This window comes from Bombus pascuorum, chromosome 14 (assembly GCF_905332965.1).
Source record: "Bombus pascuorum chromosome 14, iyBomPasc1.1, whole genome shotgun sequence".
Lineage (NCBI taxonomy): Eukaryota > Metazoa > Arthropoda > Insecta > Hymenoptera > Apidae > Bombus > Bombus pascuorum.
The window spans coordinates 1276026-1294825 of NC_083501.1; the positions used below are offsets into that span (position 1 = coordinate 1276026).

An 18800-nucleotide genomic window follows, 5' to 3' on the forward strand; every position below is an offset into this window, starting at 1 on the left:
TCTCAATGAGAATTAAGACTTGAAAATAAGAATGAAAAATTATTAGAGTTTTGGAATAAACGAGCGCTAATACCGATCGGCATAAATGAAAACTGACGTCGACCTACCGAGATCTTTGTCTTCCCAAGTCCTCTTAGCTTCCAACAAAGCATCATAGACCTCGCGACTTGGCTCGGTACCGCTGAACACGTAATATCTCGCGCGAACTCTCTTGAAGAATTCCAACGATGTGTAATAGGAGTTTCCATGATGAGGTACATAAGTAAGATCCACGTAGACGGGTTGTACTTTATTCTTCGAATCCTTCAACTTCTTCTCGTTCTTGCCCGGACTCTCGGAGCGTTTCTTGTTCTTCAGATTCTCTGATAGAACCTTTCTCGCTTGTTTCTTCTCTTTCTTCGGTGTTCCGGGTGTACCCTTGTTAGAAATTTCGTTGGTCACGGGAGCTGGCGAAGGTAATCTCAATGGCTCACCCCAGTCGTTAATAGCGTCGAAATTTAGTCTCATATTGTTATCGGAATTCGTATTTCTGAGGTTAAACTTGTGCGGTGGAATGGGAGAAGGAAGTCCCAATGGAGTTCCCCAACCATCCAACGGATCTTTCTTCGTGTCAGACTTTGGATCCTCCTCTTTACGATCGTCCGATTTACCATCAGAATCTGACGCTTCTCGACGAACGCTGCCGTTGGTGTATCTCGCTGAGATAATTCTACCCTGTGGTTCAGTTTCTTTAGTTTCCTTTTGTTCCATCGACAGAGCTTTCTCAAAGTCAAGTCCAGCCTCGTCGATATATTTCTTCGGATCGGATTTCTCCTTGTAATCACCGGCATATTCTTTCTCCACCATGAAACGTTTGAACGTGTAATCACCTTGATCCCTCAGAGTGGAAGATTCGCCGATCTTCTGCATGCTGCCACTCGTTATATCTTTTTCAGATGGTAGCTCGCCATAGATGCTGCTGCTCATCGCGCTGCTCATAAAGTCGCTAGATGTTTTCTCTTTGTCTTTCTCTTGCAAGGAACGCAGAAGAGAACTGTCGGGACCCAAAGATTCCGTCATATCCTTGCTAGGTAAATATTCGTCTACCTTCACGTCCACTTTCTCCGTCAATATCACCGTCTCTCCTTTTTCGTTCGTGGTTTCCGTGACTTCTCGGGTCGTCGTCACTATCTCACCGTCGTCGGACACTGTCTTAGTCGTGGTGATGATGGTTCTAATCACCTCTCCCGATCTGAATCCTTCCGGAGTTCCAGTTAAAGATCTACCTTCGGATCTTCGGTCCGGTGTAGTCCTTCCTGACAGAGAAGAAACGTCGGAAGCGATATCGCGTACTTGAGGAGGCATCGAACGTTTATCTATCTGCGTATGCTTGGTTTCTTCCTTTTCAAATTTCACTTCAGATTTTCCTTCTGCCTCTTCGACTTTCTTCTCTTCTTTCTTCCTTTCCGTGGACTCTTCGGTCTTCGTAGTTCTAATAGTAGTTTCTTTGATTATGGTACCTTCGTCGCTTAAAAATTCGCTCTGCTTACTAGCTTCGGTTGTCATTTTTTCGATAGCCTCTCTGATCTCCTTCTCCGATATTTTACCACCCGTTTCTATGATAGTCGTTGTTCCTTTTTTAACGTCGACGTGCATACCCGACAGAATGTCCGATGTCAGACTCTCTTCGCTCAGCTTCTCGCCTCCTGTAATCACGATTTTCTTCGTTTCTGTTCTCACAGTTTCGACGGTCGATGGGATAGTTTCTTTGCTCACGATTTCTTTTATCGTTTCGAGATCGTCTGTGTCGCCCATCTCACCCTCGGGAACGATAATCTCGCGCTTAATGACTTTCGTAATCACCACTGGATCATCCTGCTCGATGATCTCCCGCTTTATTACCTTACGAATCGTTTCGGGTTCTTCTTGATCCGACACTTCTCGCGTCACGATTCTTTTAACCACGATCACCTTACCATCTGGCGAAACTTCCTTTTCTTCTTCGGTTGGCTCTCCTTCCATCTCTTCTTTACCTCTGATAATTCGTTTCTCCAACTCCTCGAACTCAAGCCTGGCCGAGGGTACAGATTTACTCGCGTCTACGTCTGATTCGATTACTTTTCTAATTACTTCCGTTTTACCAGTCACTTGCGCGTCTAGTTCACCAATTTTACTTTCTTTCAGTACGGTAACTATTTGAGGTTTCGCTTCTACGGTGTGCGTAACGGATGATTTCTGGGTTACTGTAGTGGTGATAGTGGTGGAAGTACCGATACTCGTAGAAGCTACATCTTTATCAGGCGAAATATGGTCGGTTGGTTTACCGGCAGATTTATCTTCTACTTTCTCTACGGTGGAAGCTGTAGGCTCGGATATCGAATCTGGAGTTCCGTCACGAGTTATGTCTGGCGTTGATTTTCCTGATAACGTCGTTATGTGAGTTGTACGTATCTCGGTTACTCCGCCGACGAACGCTTTGTGGAATTGGCTGTCGTAACTTGTCGAATAATCCGTCATCGACGTTTCCATATGGCCTTCGCGTTGTCCCGAATATCCCACCGTTTTGTATTCGTAAGACATTTTCCCTTCTCCGTGGTCGGGTTCGTATCTAAGCTCCAGAGACTTTTCGTAGCGGTAGCCGTCTTTGCCGTAGCTGTCATCTGGCTCGTCGTCGTGATAATACACCTCCACGTCGATCACGGATTCTCGAGTAAGTTTTCTCTTCAGAATTAATTCCTCCATTATTTCTAGAATAATGTATCGAGGTAAAGATGATCGGACGATAATTTCTTCTAGTATTTCTTCGGTGATTTTCTTTCCTTGCTTAATGTAGTCCTCTTCGAGAAGTTTCTCAATTTCGATTCTCTTCTCTTCTGAGATCGAAACTTCTTCGTCGATATGTGGCTCAGAACGTACAGGGCTATCTTGAGTAGATTTATCAGAAGCAATCAGTTCGGAACTTACGCTAGAACTTATCGAATGATCCGACTTCTCCATCTTTTGCTCGGGTATATCTAAAACTGAATCTCTGTTGAGTTTCCTCGTCGTAATAATTGTCTCTATGATAGTCATTACTATCAGCTCTGAGACTGAATAAGTTCTAATTATTTCTTCTATCACGATCATTGTGATCTTCCTTCCCTTATTTATATATTCTTCTAAAATATACTTTTTAATATTTGCTTCTTTCTCAGGCGTTATTTTCATTATACTTTCTCGATCGACCTGCGTTTGGTCCATTTCAACACTTTCAGGTAATACTTTATAGCTATCATCGACGAATAGCGACTTATCTTTAGTTACCTCTGTCGCAGAAACGCTTATTTTCGTAAAATCTTCCAGTTTAACTGGCGTCTTTAATGCCCCATCCTTTTCGACTGATCTCCGAATATCAATCTGTTTCTCTTCGTCATCTAACTTTTTACTATCGATTTCTTTTCTTTTATCGCCTTCGTCTAAATCGGCGATGCTCGGAGACTTTGATTTGTCGGACAAATCTTTAGCTTCTCCTGGAACACTTGTTACACTGGGAGATCTGGATTTCTCAGTTTCTTTCATACCAACTTCCTTCAAATCAGGCGTCTCGCTAGCAATGCTAGGAGTCTTTGATTTATCTTTAGATTCTGATAGGACACTTGTTATACTGGGTGATCTGGACTTTCCAATGTCTTTAGCTTCGACTTCCTTTACATCGGAAACGTCGCCAGCGATGCTTGGGGACTTCGACTTGTCTGATACATCTCTCGAGTCCACCGTTGCGCTTGGTATACTTGGAGATCTGGATTTCTCAGTATCTTTTGCTTCAACATCCTTTATATCGGGGACTTCTCCAGCGACGCTTGGAGACTTGGATTTGTCCGCTGCTTCCTTTGGTTCACCTAAAACACTTGTTACGCTAGGAGATCTGGATTTATCTTTCACGTCAATATCCTTGAAATCAAGCGTGTCGCCAACGATGCTAGGCGACTTGGATACATCCGATTTACCCGCTACATCCTTAGATTCCACTGAAACGCTTGGTATACTCGGAGATCTAGATTTCACGATATCTTCCAATTCAACTTCTTTCGCATCAGGTGCCTCGCCAGCAATGCTGGGTGACTTTGATTTATCCGAAACATCTTTAGCTTCCTTTGGAGCACTTGGTATAGTTGGAGATACAGGTTTGTCAATAGATTTCGTTTCAACCTCCTTTAGGTCAGGTGATTCACCAGCAATGCTAGGCGACTTTGACTTATCTGGTACATCCTTCAATACTACTGAAATATCTGTTACACTTGGGGATTTAGATTTGTCCACGGAATCTGCAACGTCTTTCAAATCTAATATATCACTGGCAACGCTAGGGGATTTTGATTTATCCGTTAAATCTTTTGCTTCCGCAGGGGCACTTGTTACGCTAGGTGACCTGGATTTATCAGTAACTTTAGCGTCAACATCCTTTAAATCACTTGTTTCGTCAGCAACGCTGGGAGTCTTCGATTTTTCTGATATATCTTTATATTCCAACGGAACACTAGGTGACCTAGATTTATCAGCATCTTTCGTGGGAACATCCTTCAAATCGAGTGCCTCGGCAACAATGCTGGGAGACCTGGATTTATCCTTCGATTCATCTGTGACACTAATCACACTGGGAGACCTAGATTTCTCAATTTCTTTAGCCTCAACATCCTTCAAATCAATAGTTTCGCCAGCAATACTGGGCGATTTCGATTTATCTACTGTTTCTTTTAGTTCCACTGAAACACTTGTTATGCTAGGAGATCTAGATTTCTCCATATCTTTCAGATCAGGAACTTCGCCAGCAACACTGGGAGATTTTGATTTATCTGATACGTCCTTGGATTCCACAGGAATACTTGGTATACTGGGAGATCTGGATTTCTCAACATCCTTCAAATCGGGAACTTCACCAGCGACACTGGGAGATTTTGACTTATCTGATACGTCCTTTGATTCCACAGGAATACTTGGTATACTGGGAGATCTGGATTTCTCAACATCCTTCAAATCGGGAACTTCACCAGCGACACTGGGAGATTTTGACTTATCTGATACGTCCTTTGATTCCACAGGAATACTTGGTATACTGGGAGATCTGGATTTCTCAACATCCTTCAAATCAGGAACTTCACCAGCGACACTGGGAGATTTTGACTTATCTGATACGTCCTTTGATTCCACAGGAATGCTTGGTATACTGGGAGATCTGGATTTCTCAACATCTTTCAAATCAGGAACTTCGCCAGCAACACTGGGAGATTTTGACTTATCTGATACATCCTTTGTTTCCACAGGAATGCTTGTTATACTGGGAGATCTAGATTTCTCAACATCCTTCAAATCAGGAACTTCACCAATGACACTGGGAGATTTTGACTTATCTGATACGTCCTTGGATTCCACAGGAACGCTTGGTATACTGGGAGATCTGGATTTCTCAACATCTTTCAAATCAGGAACTTCACCAGCAACACTGGGAGATTTTGACTTATCTGATACTTCTTTTGATTCAACGGAAACACTTGGTATACTGGGAGATCTAGATTTTACGACATCTTTTAAGTCGGGAACTTCACCAGCAACACTAGGCGACTTTGACTTATCCAAAATGTCCTTTGCTTCAGCCGGAATACTGGTTATACTGGGAGATCTAGATTTTTCAATATCCTTTACGTCAGGTACTTCTCCAGCAATGCTGGGTGACTTTGATTTATCCGTGGCTTCTTTCGATTCCGTTGATGGAACTGATATACTCGGAGATCTAGATTTCTGTGTATCTTTTATATCGGCGTCCTTTACATCAGGTATTTCACCACCGATACTAGGAGATTTTGATTTATCTGATGCGTCTTTCGCTTCAGTTGGAACACTTGTAATGCTAGGAGATCGAGATTTCTCAATATCTTTTGCTTCAATATCTTTCAAATCGGGAACCTCCCCAGCAATGCTAGGCGATTTTGATTTATCGGATGTTTCCTTTGTTTCAGTTACAACACTTGCAACACTAGGAGACCTGGATTTTTCAGTACTTTTTGCATCAATTTCCTCTAGATCAGGTTTCTCACCAGCAATGCTAGGTGACTTTGATTTATCAGTTGGTTCTCTCAGCTCGGCTGAAATGCTTGTTACACTAGGAGATCTAGACTTCTCAGCATCTTTTACGCAAACGTCTTTTAATTCTGGAATCTCACCAGCAATGCTGGGTGACTTGGATTTATCTGGTGTTTCTTTCCGCTCAGTAGGGACACTTATCACACTAGGAGACCTAGATTTCTCAATATCTTTTTCGTCAATTTCCTTCAAATCAATAGCTTCGCCAGCAATACTAGGTGACTTTGACTTATCTGAAAGTTCCTTCGGTTCAATTGCAATACTTGCTACGCTGGCAGATCTGGATTTGTCAAAATCTTTTTCATCCACTTCCTTTAGATCGGCAATATCTCCTGCAATGCTTGGAGTCTTGGATTTATCAGCTGGTTCTTTTGGCTCAGTAAGGACACTAGTTACACTAGGCCTAGGAGACCTAGATTTGTCAACATCCTTTAAGTCAGGTGCTTCACCAACAACGCTGGGAGTCTTTGACTTATCTGATACTTCTTTAGGCTCCGCTGAAATACTTGTTATGCTGGAAGATCTAGACTTCTCGATATCCTTTAAATCTGGTGTTTCACCAGTAATGCTAGGAGTCTTTGACGTATCTTTCAGTTCCGTTGAAATACTTGTCACACTAGGAGATCTGGATTTCTCAATATCTTTTGTTTCGAGTTCTTTTAGATCTAACGTATCACTGACGATACTTGGTGTCTTTGATTTATCTGATATATCTTTAATTTCTACCGGAGCACTTGGTATACTCGGAGATCTAGATTTTTCAGCACCTTTCGCTTCAACGTCTTTAAGATCAGGTGTTTCCCCAGTGATACTAGGAGACTTTGACTTATCTGATACATCTTTTGCTTCAGCTGGGACGCTTATTACACTAGGAGACCTAGATTTTTCAATTTCTTTAGCTTCAAGATCCTTTAAGTCAGGTGTCTCGCCAGCGATACTAGGAGATTTCGACTTATCCAGTACGTCCTTTGCTTCGGATGGGACACTCGTTACACTGGGAGACCTAGACTTCTCTATTTCTTTAGCTTCAATCTCCTTTAAGTCAGGTGTCTCACCAGCGATACTAGGAGATTTCGACTTATCCAGTACGTCCTTTGCTTCGGATGGGACACTCGTTACACTGGGAGACCTAGACTTCTCTATTTCTTTAGCTTCAATCTCCTTTAAGTCAGGTGTCTCACCAGCGATACTAGGAGATTTCGACTTATCCAGTACGTCCTTTGTTTCGGATGGGACACTCGTTACACTGGGAGACCTAGACTTCTCTATTTCTTTAGCTTCAATCTCCTTTAAGTCAGGTGTCTCACCAGCGATACTAGGAGATTTCGACTTATCCAGTACGTCCTTTGCTTCGGATGGGACACTCGTTACACTGGGAGACCTAGACTTCTCTATTTCTTTAGCTTCAATCTCCTTTAAGTCAGGTGTCTCACCAGCGATACTAGGAGATTTCGACTTATCCAGTACGTCCTTTGCTTCGGATGGGACACTCGTTACACTGGGAGACCTAGACTTCTCTATTTCTTTAGCTTCAATCTCCTTTAAGTCAGGTGTCTCACCAGCGATACTAGGAGATTTCGACTTATCCGGTACGTCCTTTGCTTCGGATGGGACACTCGTTACACTGGGAGACCTAGACTTCTCTATTTCTTTAGCTTCAATCTCCTTTAAGTCAGGTGTCTCACCAGCGATACTAGGAGATTTCGACTTATCCGGTACGTCCTTTGCTTCGGAAGGGGCACTCGTTACACTGGGAGACCTAGACTTCTCTATTTCTTTAGCTTCAATCTCCTTTAAGTCAGGTGTCTCACCAGCGATACTAGGAGATTTCGACTTATCCGGTACGTCCTTTGCTTCGGATGGGACACTCGTTATACTAGGAGATCTAGATTTTTCAATTTCTTTAGCTTCAAGATCCTTTAAGTCAGGTGTCTCGCCAGCGATACTGGGAGATTTCGACTTATCCAGTACGTCCTTTGCTTCGGATGGGACACTTGTTATACTAGGAGATCTAGATTTTTCAATTTCTTTAGCTTCAATATCCTTTAAGTCAGGTGTCTCGCCAGCGATACTGGGAGATTTCGACTTATCCAGTACGTCCTTTGCTTCGGATGGGACACTTGTTATACTAGGAGATCTAGATTTTTCAATTTCTTTAGCTTCAAGATCCTTTAAGTCAGGTGTCTCGCCAGCGATACTAGGAGATTTCGACTTCTCCGATACGCCCTTTCCTTCAGAAAGGATACTTGTTACACTGGGAGATCTAGATTTTTCAATTTCTTTAGCTTCAATGTCCTTTAAGTCAGGTGTCTCGCCAGCGATACTAGGAGACTTCGACTTATCCGATACATCTTTTGCTTCAGCTGGGACGCTTGTTACACTGGGAGATCTAGATTTTTCAATTTCTTTAGCTTCAATGTCCTTTAAGTCAGGTGTCTCGCCAGCGATACTAGAAGACTTCGACTTATCTGACACGTCCTTTGCTTCAGTTGAGACACTCGATATACTAGGTGATCTAGATTGCTCCATATCTTTTGTTTCGACTTCTTTCAAGTCAGGAATCTCTCCAGCAATACTAGGTGACTTGGATTTATCCATTGGTTCCTTTTGTTCAGCCAAGAAACTTGTGACGCTAGTGACACTAGGAGATTTTGATTTCTCAATATCTCTTGCCACAATATCCTTTATATCGCATACCTCATCAACAATGCTGGACGACTTTGACGCATCTGATGCGTCCTTAGATTCTCCTGAGACACTTGTTATACTGGAAGATGCAGATTTCTCATCTTCTGCCTCTGCATCCTCTAAATCTGAATAACGAGGGAATTTGTACTTAAGTTTGTCGATCTTTTCTTCTGCTTCTGTAGGGAATTTAGTTTCTTCCGTTGGTGATTTTTTATCAATAGCCTTCAAATCTGGCTTCTCTGCAGGACTAATCGGTGATTTCAAACGATCTGTAATAATCTCACGTTCTTCGATAGCACTCGTTATACTTAACGCCCTAGCTTTGTCTATTTCCTTTACGTCAATCTCTTTCCACTCATGCGGTTCAGTAGGAATACTGGGTCGCTTTGATATATCCAAAGGTGCCTTTGATTCTATTGGTGATTTTTGTTTATCGTCAGCTTGTCTTAAAACTAGTTTTTCACTGGGGATTTCTGCGATGTCCGCTTTCGAAGGTTGTTCAAGAACAGGACTTGTAGTTGGAGTTCTAGGTTCCTCAGGTGTTTTTACTTTCTTGGATTCTTCAGCCTGACGTTTAGAAACATCTACTTGTTCTTCTATCTTCTTTTCTGCTTCTGTGGTAGTGATCTCAGATTTTTCAAACTTCGTCAAATAAACAATTGTCTTTTCTTCCATTTTATCCTCGCGTACCTCCTGCAAATCCCCTTTATCGCTAGGTGCCGGAGAAGGAGATTTTTTGTCTGCTTCTTTCTTTTCTAACTTGTCTTGGTCAGTAATAATTGCTGGCTTAATGTCTGTGATTGGTTGTATCTTTTCTGCTTTGATAGATTCGAAATCAATTGGTTTCTCTTTTAGTTCTGGACTCTTTTCAGGACTCTTTTCAGGACTCTTTTCAGGACTCTTTTCAGGACTCTTTTCAGGACTCTCTTCAGGACTTTTCTTAGGTGAAATACCGACACGTTCTTTCTTCTCTTCTTTTTCATCGCTTACAGGCATCTCGATTTTCCTATCAACTTGAGCAACTTCTTTAATTACTTCTGTTTTCAAACTTTCCAGCATTCCAATCTTTCTTTCTGGAACTATCGTTTCGAAAGTTGACTTTAGAGGTTCTATATCTTTCATATCAGAAGTCTTTGCCGATTCTTCCGGTGATTTTGCAAAAATAGTTTCCGCCGGAGAAACATCTTCCGATCGAAGCGACTCCGGTGATTTCGATGCAACGATGTCGAGACTTTTCTTACGAATTTCATCATCGACTTCAACTTTCTCTTGGATCAGCGTCGGTTTCTCTAAAGCTTCTTTGATCATTTTTCCATCTAATTCTTTTTTCTCAGCGACGGTATCCACTACTTTAGTAGCTATATCAACAGATGATTCGATTGTTTCAATCTTCCTAGTTTCTAATTCTTTCTTTTCGACTTTTTCACGAACGGTTTTAGCCATATCCTCTAAAATTTCTGTTTGTTGTTGCAAACTGGGAGACTTTGGAACTTCTGATTCTATCAGAGATGGAGAAGTGCTACTGTCCGCTTCTTTTGGTTTACTAGGTACCGCCTTCTCTAAGCTGTCTTCGAGATCACGTGAGTCACGAGTGTCAATCGGTGATTTATCCAAGCTGTCTTCAGGAGTTACCTTTCCGACATCTTTGATCGATGGTGACTTATCAGAAATGCTGTCTTTTTCTGGAGAACTGATTTCTGAGTGCAGAGAGTCCTTATCTAGAAGCAAAGAATCTTTATCAGATGTTGATTTGACAGATGCATCTTTAAGAGAATCATCAGGTGTAACAGTTTTTTGGAGTGCGATAGTACCAGTTGGGGAAATTTCAATTTCTTGTCCGCCATCTTCGCTGCTTGCTGTAACTAACATCCTTCGAACAGCTGCAGCATCATCTTCGGGCAATTTCTCGGCTTTCTTTTCTTCTTTAACCGCAACTGGTATCTCTTTGAATGGCTCTTCTTTTTGAGTCAACGATAAGTCTTCAAGAACAACTTTCTCAATTTTCTTGTCACCTTCGATCTTTTCTACTTTGGGAGATACTTTTTCATCCTTTTTAACTAAATCTTCAGGAGAAACCTTCTCCATTTTCTTGTCGTCTTCGATCTTTTCCACTTTGGGAGATACTTCTTCATCTTTCTTAGCTAAGTCTTCAGGAACAACTTTCTCAATTTTCGTGATATCTTCGATCTTTTCTGCTTTGGGAGATATTTTCTCATCTTCTTTAGCTACCATCTCCACTTTCTTGTCGTCTTCGATCTTCTCTTCTTTGGGAGATATTTTCTTGTCATCTTCGATCTTTTCTACTTCGGGAGATACTTCTTCATCTTTTTTAACTAATTCCTGAATACTCTTCTTACGCTCCACTTCAAGTATTTCCGGTTTCTTCTCAACAAGTTCTTCCTTCGATACGCGATCAACAACTTCCGATTCCGGGATTTTCTTGGAAACGTCGATGACTGTCTCCAATTTGTCTTCTCGCTTCTCGTCTTTTGTTAATGAAATTTCGGTAGGCTTGATTTCATCGATGATTTCCTTTTGAACAGGTGACTTTGGTTCGGTCAACTTTTCCACCGGTCTCTCTTCTTCTTTCTTTTCTATTGGTTTTACTTCTTCTTTCTTTTCTACTGGCTTCACTTCTTCCTTCTGTTCAATTGGTTTTACTTCTTCTTTCTTTTCCACTGGTTTCACTTCTTCTTTCTTTTCTACTGGCTTCACTTCTTCCTTCTGTTCAATTGGTTTTACTTCTTCTTTCTTTTCCACTGGTTTCACTTCTTCTTTCTTTTCTACTGGTTTCACTTCTTCTTTCTCTTCCATTTGCTTTACTTCTTCTTTCTTTTCCACTGGCTTCGCTTCTTCTTCCTTCTCTACTGGTTTAATTTCTTCCTTCTTCTCTACTGGTTTCACTTCTTCCTTCTTTTCTATTGGTTTCACCTCTTCTTTCTTTTCCACTGGTTTCACTTCCTCCTCCTTCTCTACTGGTTTCACTTCTTCCTTCTTTTCTACTGGTTTCACCTCTTCTTTCTTTTCCACTGGTTTCATTTCCTCCTCCTTCTCGACTGGTTTCACTTCTTCCTTCTTTTCTACTGGTTTCACCTCTTCTTTCTTTTCCACTGGTTTCACTTCCTCCTCCTTCTCTACTGGTTTCACTTCTTCCTTCTTTTCTACTGGTTTCGCCTCTTCTTTCTTTTCCACTGGTTTCACTTCCTCTTCCTTCTCTACTGGTTTCAATTCTTCCTTCTTTTCTACTGGTTTCGCCTCTTCTTTCTTTTCCACTGGTTTCACTTCCTCCTCCTTCTCTACTGGTTTCACTTCTTCCTTCTTTTCTACTGGTTTCACCTCTTCTTTCTTTTCCACTGGTTTCACTTCCTCTTCCTTCTCTACTGGTTTCACTTCTTCCTTCTTTTCTACTGGTTTCGCCTCTTCTTTCTTTTCCACTGGTTTCACTTCCTCCTCCTTCTCTACTGGTTTCAATTCTTCCTTCTTTTCTACTGGTTTCACCTCTTCTTTCTTTTCCACTGGTTTCACTTCCTCCTCCTTCTCTTCTTCCTTCTTTTCTACTGGTTTCACCTCTTCTTTCTTTTCCACTGGTTTCATTTCCTCCTCCTTCTCTACTGGTTTCACTTCTTCCTTCTTTTCTACTGGTTTCACCTCTTCTTTCTTTTCTACTGGTTTTACTTCTTCTTCCTTTTCTACTGGTTTAACTTCTTCCTTCTTTTCTACTGGTTTCACCTCTTCTTTCTTTTCCACTGGTTTCATTTCCTCCTCCTTCTCTACTGGTTTCACTTCTTCCTTCTTTTCTACTGGTTTCACCTCTTCTTTCTTTTCTACTGGTTTTACTTCTTCTTCCTTTTCTACTGGTTTAACTTCTTCTTTCTTTTCTATTGGTTTTACTTCTTCTTCCTTTTCTACTGGTTTAACTTCTTTCTTTTCAATTGGTTTTTCTTCTTCTTTCTTTTCAATTGGTTTTACTTCTTCCTCTTTTTCTGTTGGTTTAACTTCTTCTTTCTTTTCTATTGGCTTAAATTCTTTTTCTTCTACCTTTTCTAATTCTTTCTGAATAACTTCGTCTTTTTCCAGCACTAGTTCACCGATTGAACGTTTCCTTCTTTCTTTTTCTATTGTAATCACATCCACTTGTTCTTCAGGGGATATAGTCTTCTGCTCCTTCTTCTCTTTAGCTTCGTCTAGATACTTTTCTATGGTATCAAGAGATTCTGGTACTTCGGTCACTTTAACTTCCTCTTCTTTCTCTTTAGCTGGTTTTACAGCGACAGGTAATTCTATCTTCCCTACTTTTCCCTTTGTCTCGTGAACGAATTTTTCGTCAGCTTCAATAACTTCACTTATGGTGTCTTCCACAGCTTCTTCGGCATATTCCCGCTCGCGGGATTCGTCTGATTTTGGTGAAATAATACGCGATGTATCTTCCAAAGAAGTAACAGTTACATCACGTACTTTATATTCTTGTTCGACAGCCTCAAAGTCGTCGCCAATGTCTTTTTCCTGTCTTTTGTCGATAATTTCTTTTAGAGATACCGGTTTTGTAAGTATTGTGTCCTCATAGCCACGAACCTCTTTCGATTTTTTAACGAAAGTTGCAAAATCTTCTTCTTCTTCTTCAGCTGACAAACAAACGAATTCTTCTTCCACGACGAGTTCTTCTTTGGGTGATTTCATCTCTTTCTCCTTTGAGATCTCTTTTTCCTTCGAAATCTCTTTTTCTACAGGAGATTTTATTTCTGGTTTCGCGACCGATATAATTTCGATCGGTGATAATTTTTCTTCCTCTTTGTCTAATTTCGACGGTGCTTCGATCTCTTCCTCCTTCGTTTCTTCTTTCTTCTCAGCTTCTTCTTTCTTTGCTTTAGTATCAATCGGTTCCAGTTCGGAATCAAACAAACCATCAGTTTTAACATCGATTAACTTTTTAACGATAATTTCTTGGATAATACGAATTATGATCACTTTCGGGACAGTCTTTTTGATGGAAATTTCTTCGACGATTTCGATAGTTATGCATTTTCCTCGTTTTATGTATTCATTGATAATATACTCTTCAAGCTCCATTTTCAATTTCGGAGTGATAGATTCTTCCAGTTTTAAGATATCAACGTTATCGACAACGTCTTTCTTTGAAAGACCCTTTCTTATAATAATCTCTTCGATAATATAGATAACACGTTCCTTTGGAACACCTTTAACAATTGTAATGTACTCTATAATCTCAATAGTGATTTTCTTCTTCTTAATCACAAGTTCTTCTATAATCTCTTCCACAATACGATCTACCTTATCGACAATAGCTTTTATTTCAGCGGGTAATTTAATCGAGATCTCAATTTGTTTGCTCAAGTCCACTTTGCTTTCCTGCATTTTATCTGTAACAAATTTCGGTGAAGTTGGTGTTGAGCCAGGAGAAACCATTACAATCTCCGCTTTGGCGGGAGAAATCTTTTGTTCGAAACCTATTACAGGCTCTTCTATAGCTGTTTGAACTTTCTCCTCTTTTTCGATCGGTGATTTTACAGTTTCTTTCACACAAACGTCTTCCACCCCGGCTTCCAGTACGTCCACCCTCAAAGACGAATCTTTAACTTCGGGAGCAATCTCTTTGACATCTTTCATCATTTCTTCGCAAATTTCCTTAACGTCACGCTCATCTTTCTCTTCTTTCGGAGATATAATTGGCTCTGTTTCTTTGACAACTTGGACACAAGGTTCTTCCTTTGTCTCTGCAACGAGTTCTTCAGCTTCCTCCTGGTACAAAGAAATTTCCTCGGTAATTCCAACTTTCGTGGGTATCATAGGAACCTTAGTTTCCGCGACAGCTTTAGGCGGCGACACAGCTTCTGCCACAGGTTTAGGTGGTGACACAGCTTCTGCAACAGGTTTAGGTGGCGACACAGCTTCTGCCACAGGTTTAGGTGGCGACACAGCTTCTGCAACAGGTTTAGGTGGTGACACAGCTTCTGCCACAGGTTTAGGTGGTGATACAGCTTCTGCCACAGGTTTAGGTGGCGACACAGCTTCTGCCACAGGTTTAGGTGGCGACACAGCTTCTGCCACAGGTTTAGGTGGTGACACAGTTTCTGCCTTTTTGATCGGTTCTTCGAACAACAATTTGTCCGAGAAGACATCTTCTTCTTTCAGAACCTCGGCAACCTTACGCACGATTTCGGTAACATCTCTAACTTTGTCCTCGATGTCGATACCAGCTGTTCCAGCAAGAACCTCTCCAACGTCTAGAACAGCTTCTTTAACGTCTTTCGTAGGTATTTCTTCTTCCAAATGTTCCGCTTTTGGTATTTCGAATTTCACCTTTTCAGGTTCTTTGCTTTCAGGAGACGTGCCTTCGATATGTGGCTTAATCGCTTCCAGCTTTTCCACCACACCTTCCAGAGTGTCCTTAACGACATCCTTCGTTAATGGTACCTCTCGTGTCAAATCAGCCGTTTCATCGACGATCTTCTCTTCTAACGATTCCAAAGAATCCCTCAAGCTGTCCTTCACTGTTTTAAATTTCTTCGAAGCTTCTTCCAACAGTGCTTTTATTTCTTCTGCTTCTTCTTCGACTTCTTCTGCAAGCTGTTCTTCCTTCTTAGCTTTGATCTCGATCTCTGGTGACTTCTCCATCTTTTCTGCGACCTCGACATCTTTCGACGGAACTTCGCTTGGTTTCGCTATTTCTTTTTTCAATTCAATTTTTTCTTCTTCAATGGGTTTCGATACTACCGACACTGGAGATTTACTTTCTTCTTTCACAGCCTCTTCCTCGGTAGGTTTAATTTCTTTCTCTTTAATTTCCAGTTCTGTTACGTCACGTTCTGTTACAGTCACTCCCTCGAGTTTTTCTTTAGCCATCGCGATAGTTTCTTCCGTGATCGAAGCAGCCCTCTCTTGTACCTTCGGTTCCACTTCAGCAACTGCTTCCTGGACTTTCTCACTAGGTTTACCAACTTTCAGGAATATTTTCTCAACATCGACTTCTTCCAGCACAGTCTTCTCTTGTACCTTTGCCTCTTTCGGAGAACTGGACTTCGACGAAGACTTTTCATCGACATCCTTCTCTTGTTCCTTCTTTGATTTCTTCGTTAGTTTATCGATGCCCTTTTCAAACTTATCAGCAACTTTGCCGAAGAAACTGAACACTCCTTTTTGTTCCTTGACAGGTGGCGTAGGTGGTTCTTTGACTTCTTGCGTTGGTACCGGTGCCGATACTTGTGGCTGAGGCTCTGGTTCTTGCTGTGGTTGTGGCGGTTGTACCAATGCTGGTTTTTCCTCTTTGTCCTTCTCGAAGTCTTCCATTCTGTACAATTTAGGATCTACCTCTTCGTGGACTGGCAAATCAGCGACTTCGTCCGGTGTTTTTACAATGTCGCGTTGAAGACACTGTACAGCCTGACGGACATCAAACACCTGAACGTCTGGTTTTGTAGTTACCGTTGGAGGTACGGTTCGCGAAACAACGACCTCTTCTTTAACTTTCTGTACCACATCCTTCTCTTTCACTTCCTCGATAATGTGTTTCTCGTCGATATCTTCTTTGATTTCGTCCAGAGGTATACGCTCATCCTCTGGAAGCGTCGGCGCTGTGGTTGTAGCGCCAGATTCCAAAGTCGAAATTCGTTCTTGCGATTCTTCTAATTTTTCTGGTATTTGTTCCTTTTGGTCAGCTTCGGGTTTCAAATCAGTGTCAGTGGTTTTCTTCTCGGAAGAGTCCAATTTATCAGGGCTCAAACTCGAAGGTTCTTTGGTAATGTCCTCGCTATCCTTCTTACCGGAATCATCTTTCTCTTCTGGTTTTTGTTGGATCGTTTCTGCTGCGGGAGCAATTATTTCTTTAGCCTCCTCTTCCAATCGCTCCCTACGATCCGGTGACAAATCAATTGGCTCAGGTTTCTCTTCTTCAGCTTTCAATATCTTCTCCTTCTCTTCCAATGGTTTTTCACGCTTCTCTACGCTCTCGTCCTTCTCTTTCTCCTCCACTTCTTCCTCGGCACCTTTTTCCTTCACCTGCTCTATATCCTTTAGCATCTTCACCTTCTCGGATTCAGCCTCGTCCAAAATATGCTTTTGCTCGCCTTCGCCGCTCTGAGTAGAGTCTTCTATATAATCTTCCTCTTTTTCAACGATCAAATACTCATCGATGAGTTCTCTCTTAAGTGCATCTTCCATGTCACCTTCGATTATGTCATCGTCTGTGATATCTTCTTCTTTCTTATCAGTAAGTTCTGCCGTGATTTCGTCATCTCCTTCGGAACGATCATCTTTTCGTGTTTCTTCGATAAGATCTGCTTTCTTAAGCACTGCTTCGATCTCTTCGACTACTTCTCTTTCTTCCTTCAGATCAGCCAGCACTTTGCTTTCGATGGAATCCAAAGAAATATCTTCCGATTGTTCCATTAGACTCTTCTCTGCGAGTCTAACTCCTGTTTCAGCTTCGATTCCAGATGGCGTGGATACGGTCGAAGAATCGGCAGTACCTTTGTCGCTCTTCGCTTTGCGAACGACACCATCTTTGTCGGACTTAACAGAGGTTGTCGGAGTGCTACGAGTCGACTTCGCTGGACTACCAGATACTCGAACTTTACTCGGACTAACTGGTTTTGGTCGACGACTGAGCGGTTTTCTGTCCATCGGTTTTGGTTTGGCTGGTACTTTGACCATGCCAGTGGTTATAGCCGATTCGATGTTCTTCTGTTCAAGTACTTTTCTATTATTTGCATCCTTGGTGCTTTTCGCTGGTGGTGCAGCTGCTGTCTTCTGGGTTTTTGCTTTAGTCACTTTCGATATCTCTGTCTTTGTGGCAACTCCGTTTATAGTTTTCTTTGGGGTCGTTGGAGAAGATTTTACTATCATTCCAGCGTCCTTCTTTTCTACGGGAGACTGTTTCACTTTTTTATCAGTTACCTTTGCCTTTGTTTCGATTTTTCCAGGTTTGACGCCCTTTGGTTCTTTCGACTCTTTCTTTTTGGCTACCTCTTTCGGTTTTGATTCCTTCGTCGGTGGAGTTATCTTTTCTGTTTCTTTCGGAGGCTCGATCTTCTTCTGCACGTCCTCTTCGCGTTTCTCTAATTTCTCTTCTATCTTTTCTGGCTTCTCCTTGCCAACATCCTTCTTTACAATCTCCTTCTTCGCTTCCTTCGCTTCCTTTTCTATCTTTTTACTCTCCTTCTCCACCTCTATCTTCTTGTTCTCCATTATTTTCTTAGGCTTCGTTTCAGCTTTAACAGGTTTCGTAGGAATAATTGATGTCGCTTGCGTCTTCGCAGGTAATTCGTCCGTAGCTTTCATTTTTATTTCAGGCGATTCTTTCTTCTCTTTCTTCGCCTCTAACTTCTTCGAAGCTTCTTTTTCACTAATCAGGCCCAATTTCTGTTTCGTGGGTTTGTCTCGCAAGGTAGCTAAGGACGCAGACGGCGAAAGGCTCTTTGCAGAGCAAACAGGATGCTTTAAGAACTCCAGGTGTTTCAATCGTTCGAAACCTTCGAAGATCTTCTGTTGAGGCGTACTTCCAGGGAACAGTATTCTCGTGATGGTGTCTTCGGGGTTTGCGGGTTGCCAGACTAATAACGCGCATATCGAGACCAAATTCTGGATCGGGAAGGTTAAATTGTTCGAGTCTTTCTTGTGACCACCGGCGAAAAGTTTCGAATCGGCGGCGTGCCATCTGGCCAGAAATTCTTTAACTTCGCGACTATCCTTGCTGGGGCTTAACACGTACATGTCCAACGTGCCGTGACCTACTTTATGATAGAGATTGATCGGGTCTGGGTCTCTGTAGCACGGATGCGCTCGCAGGCTGATGTGACGCAGATTGACAACCATCTCTTGGCCAATATCGGTGAGATTTAGTATCAGAGGATCGATATCTTTGTCCCCGTCCGGTGAATTGGATTGTCTTCTCTCCTGTTACGCGAGAGAACGCAACATCGACAGTTTTAATAAACGTACGTTAATCAAGCCTGATTAGCATATTGCGTATATACGAGTCAAGTAAGAAAGCGTACAATCGA

The 18800-nt window shown here is 41.8% G+C and overlaps 1 protein-coding gene across 7 annotated transcripts in view; it reads right to left on the reverse strand.

Annotated features, from left to right (window-relative positions):
- LOC132914161 (microtubule-associated protein futsch-like) overlaps positions 1–18800 on the reverse strand; it is a 32398-nt gene that overhangs the window by 2934 nt on the left and 10664 nt on the right. For 2 of the 7 annotated variants that reach the window (XM_060973002.1, XM_060973000.1), the window contains 2 exons: positions 12406–18693; positions 108–12282 (listed from right to left, as the gene is read on the reverse strand). In XM_060973002.1, the coding sequence (XP_060828985.1) occupies positions 108–12282; positions 12406–18693 (18463 nt within the window). The remainder of the gene's footprint in view (positions 1–107; positions 12283–12405; positions 18694–18800) is intronic. The other 5 variants (XM_060973007.1, XM_060973003.1, XM_060973005.1 and 2 more) reach the window with 5 other exon arrangements.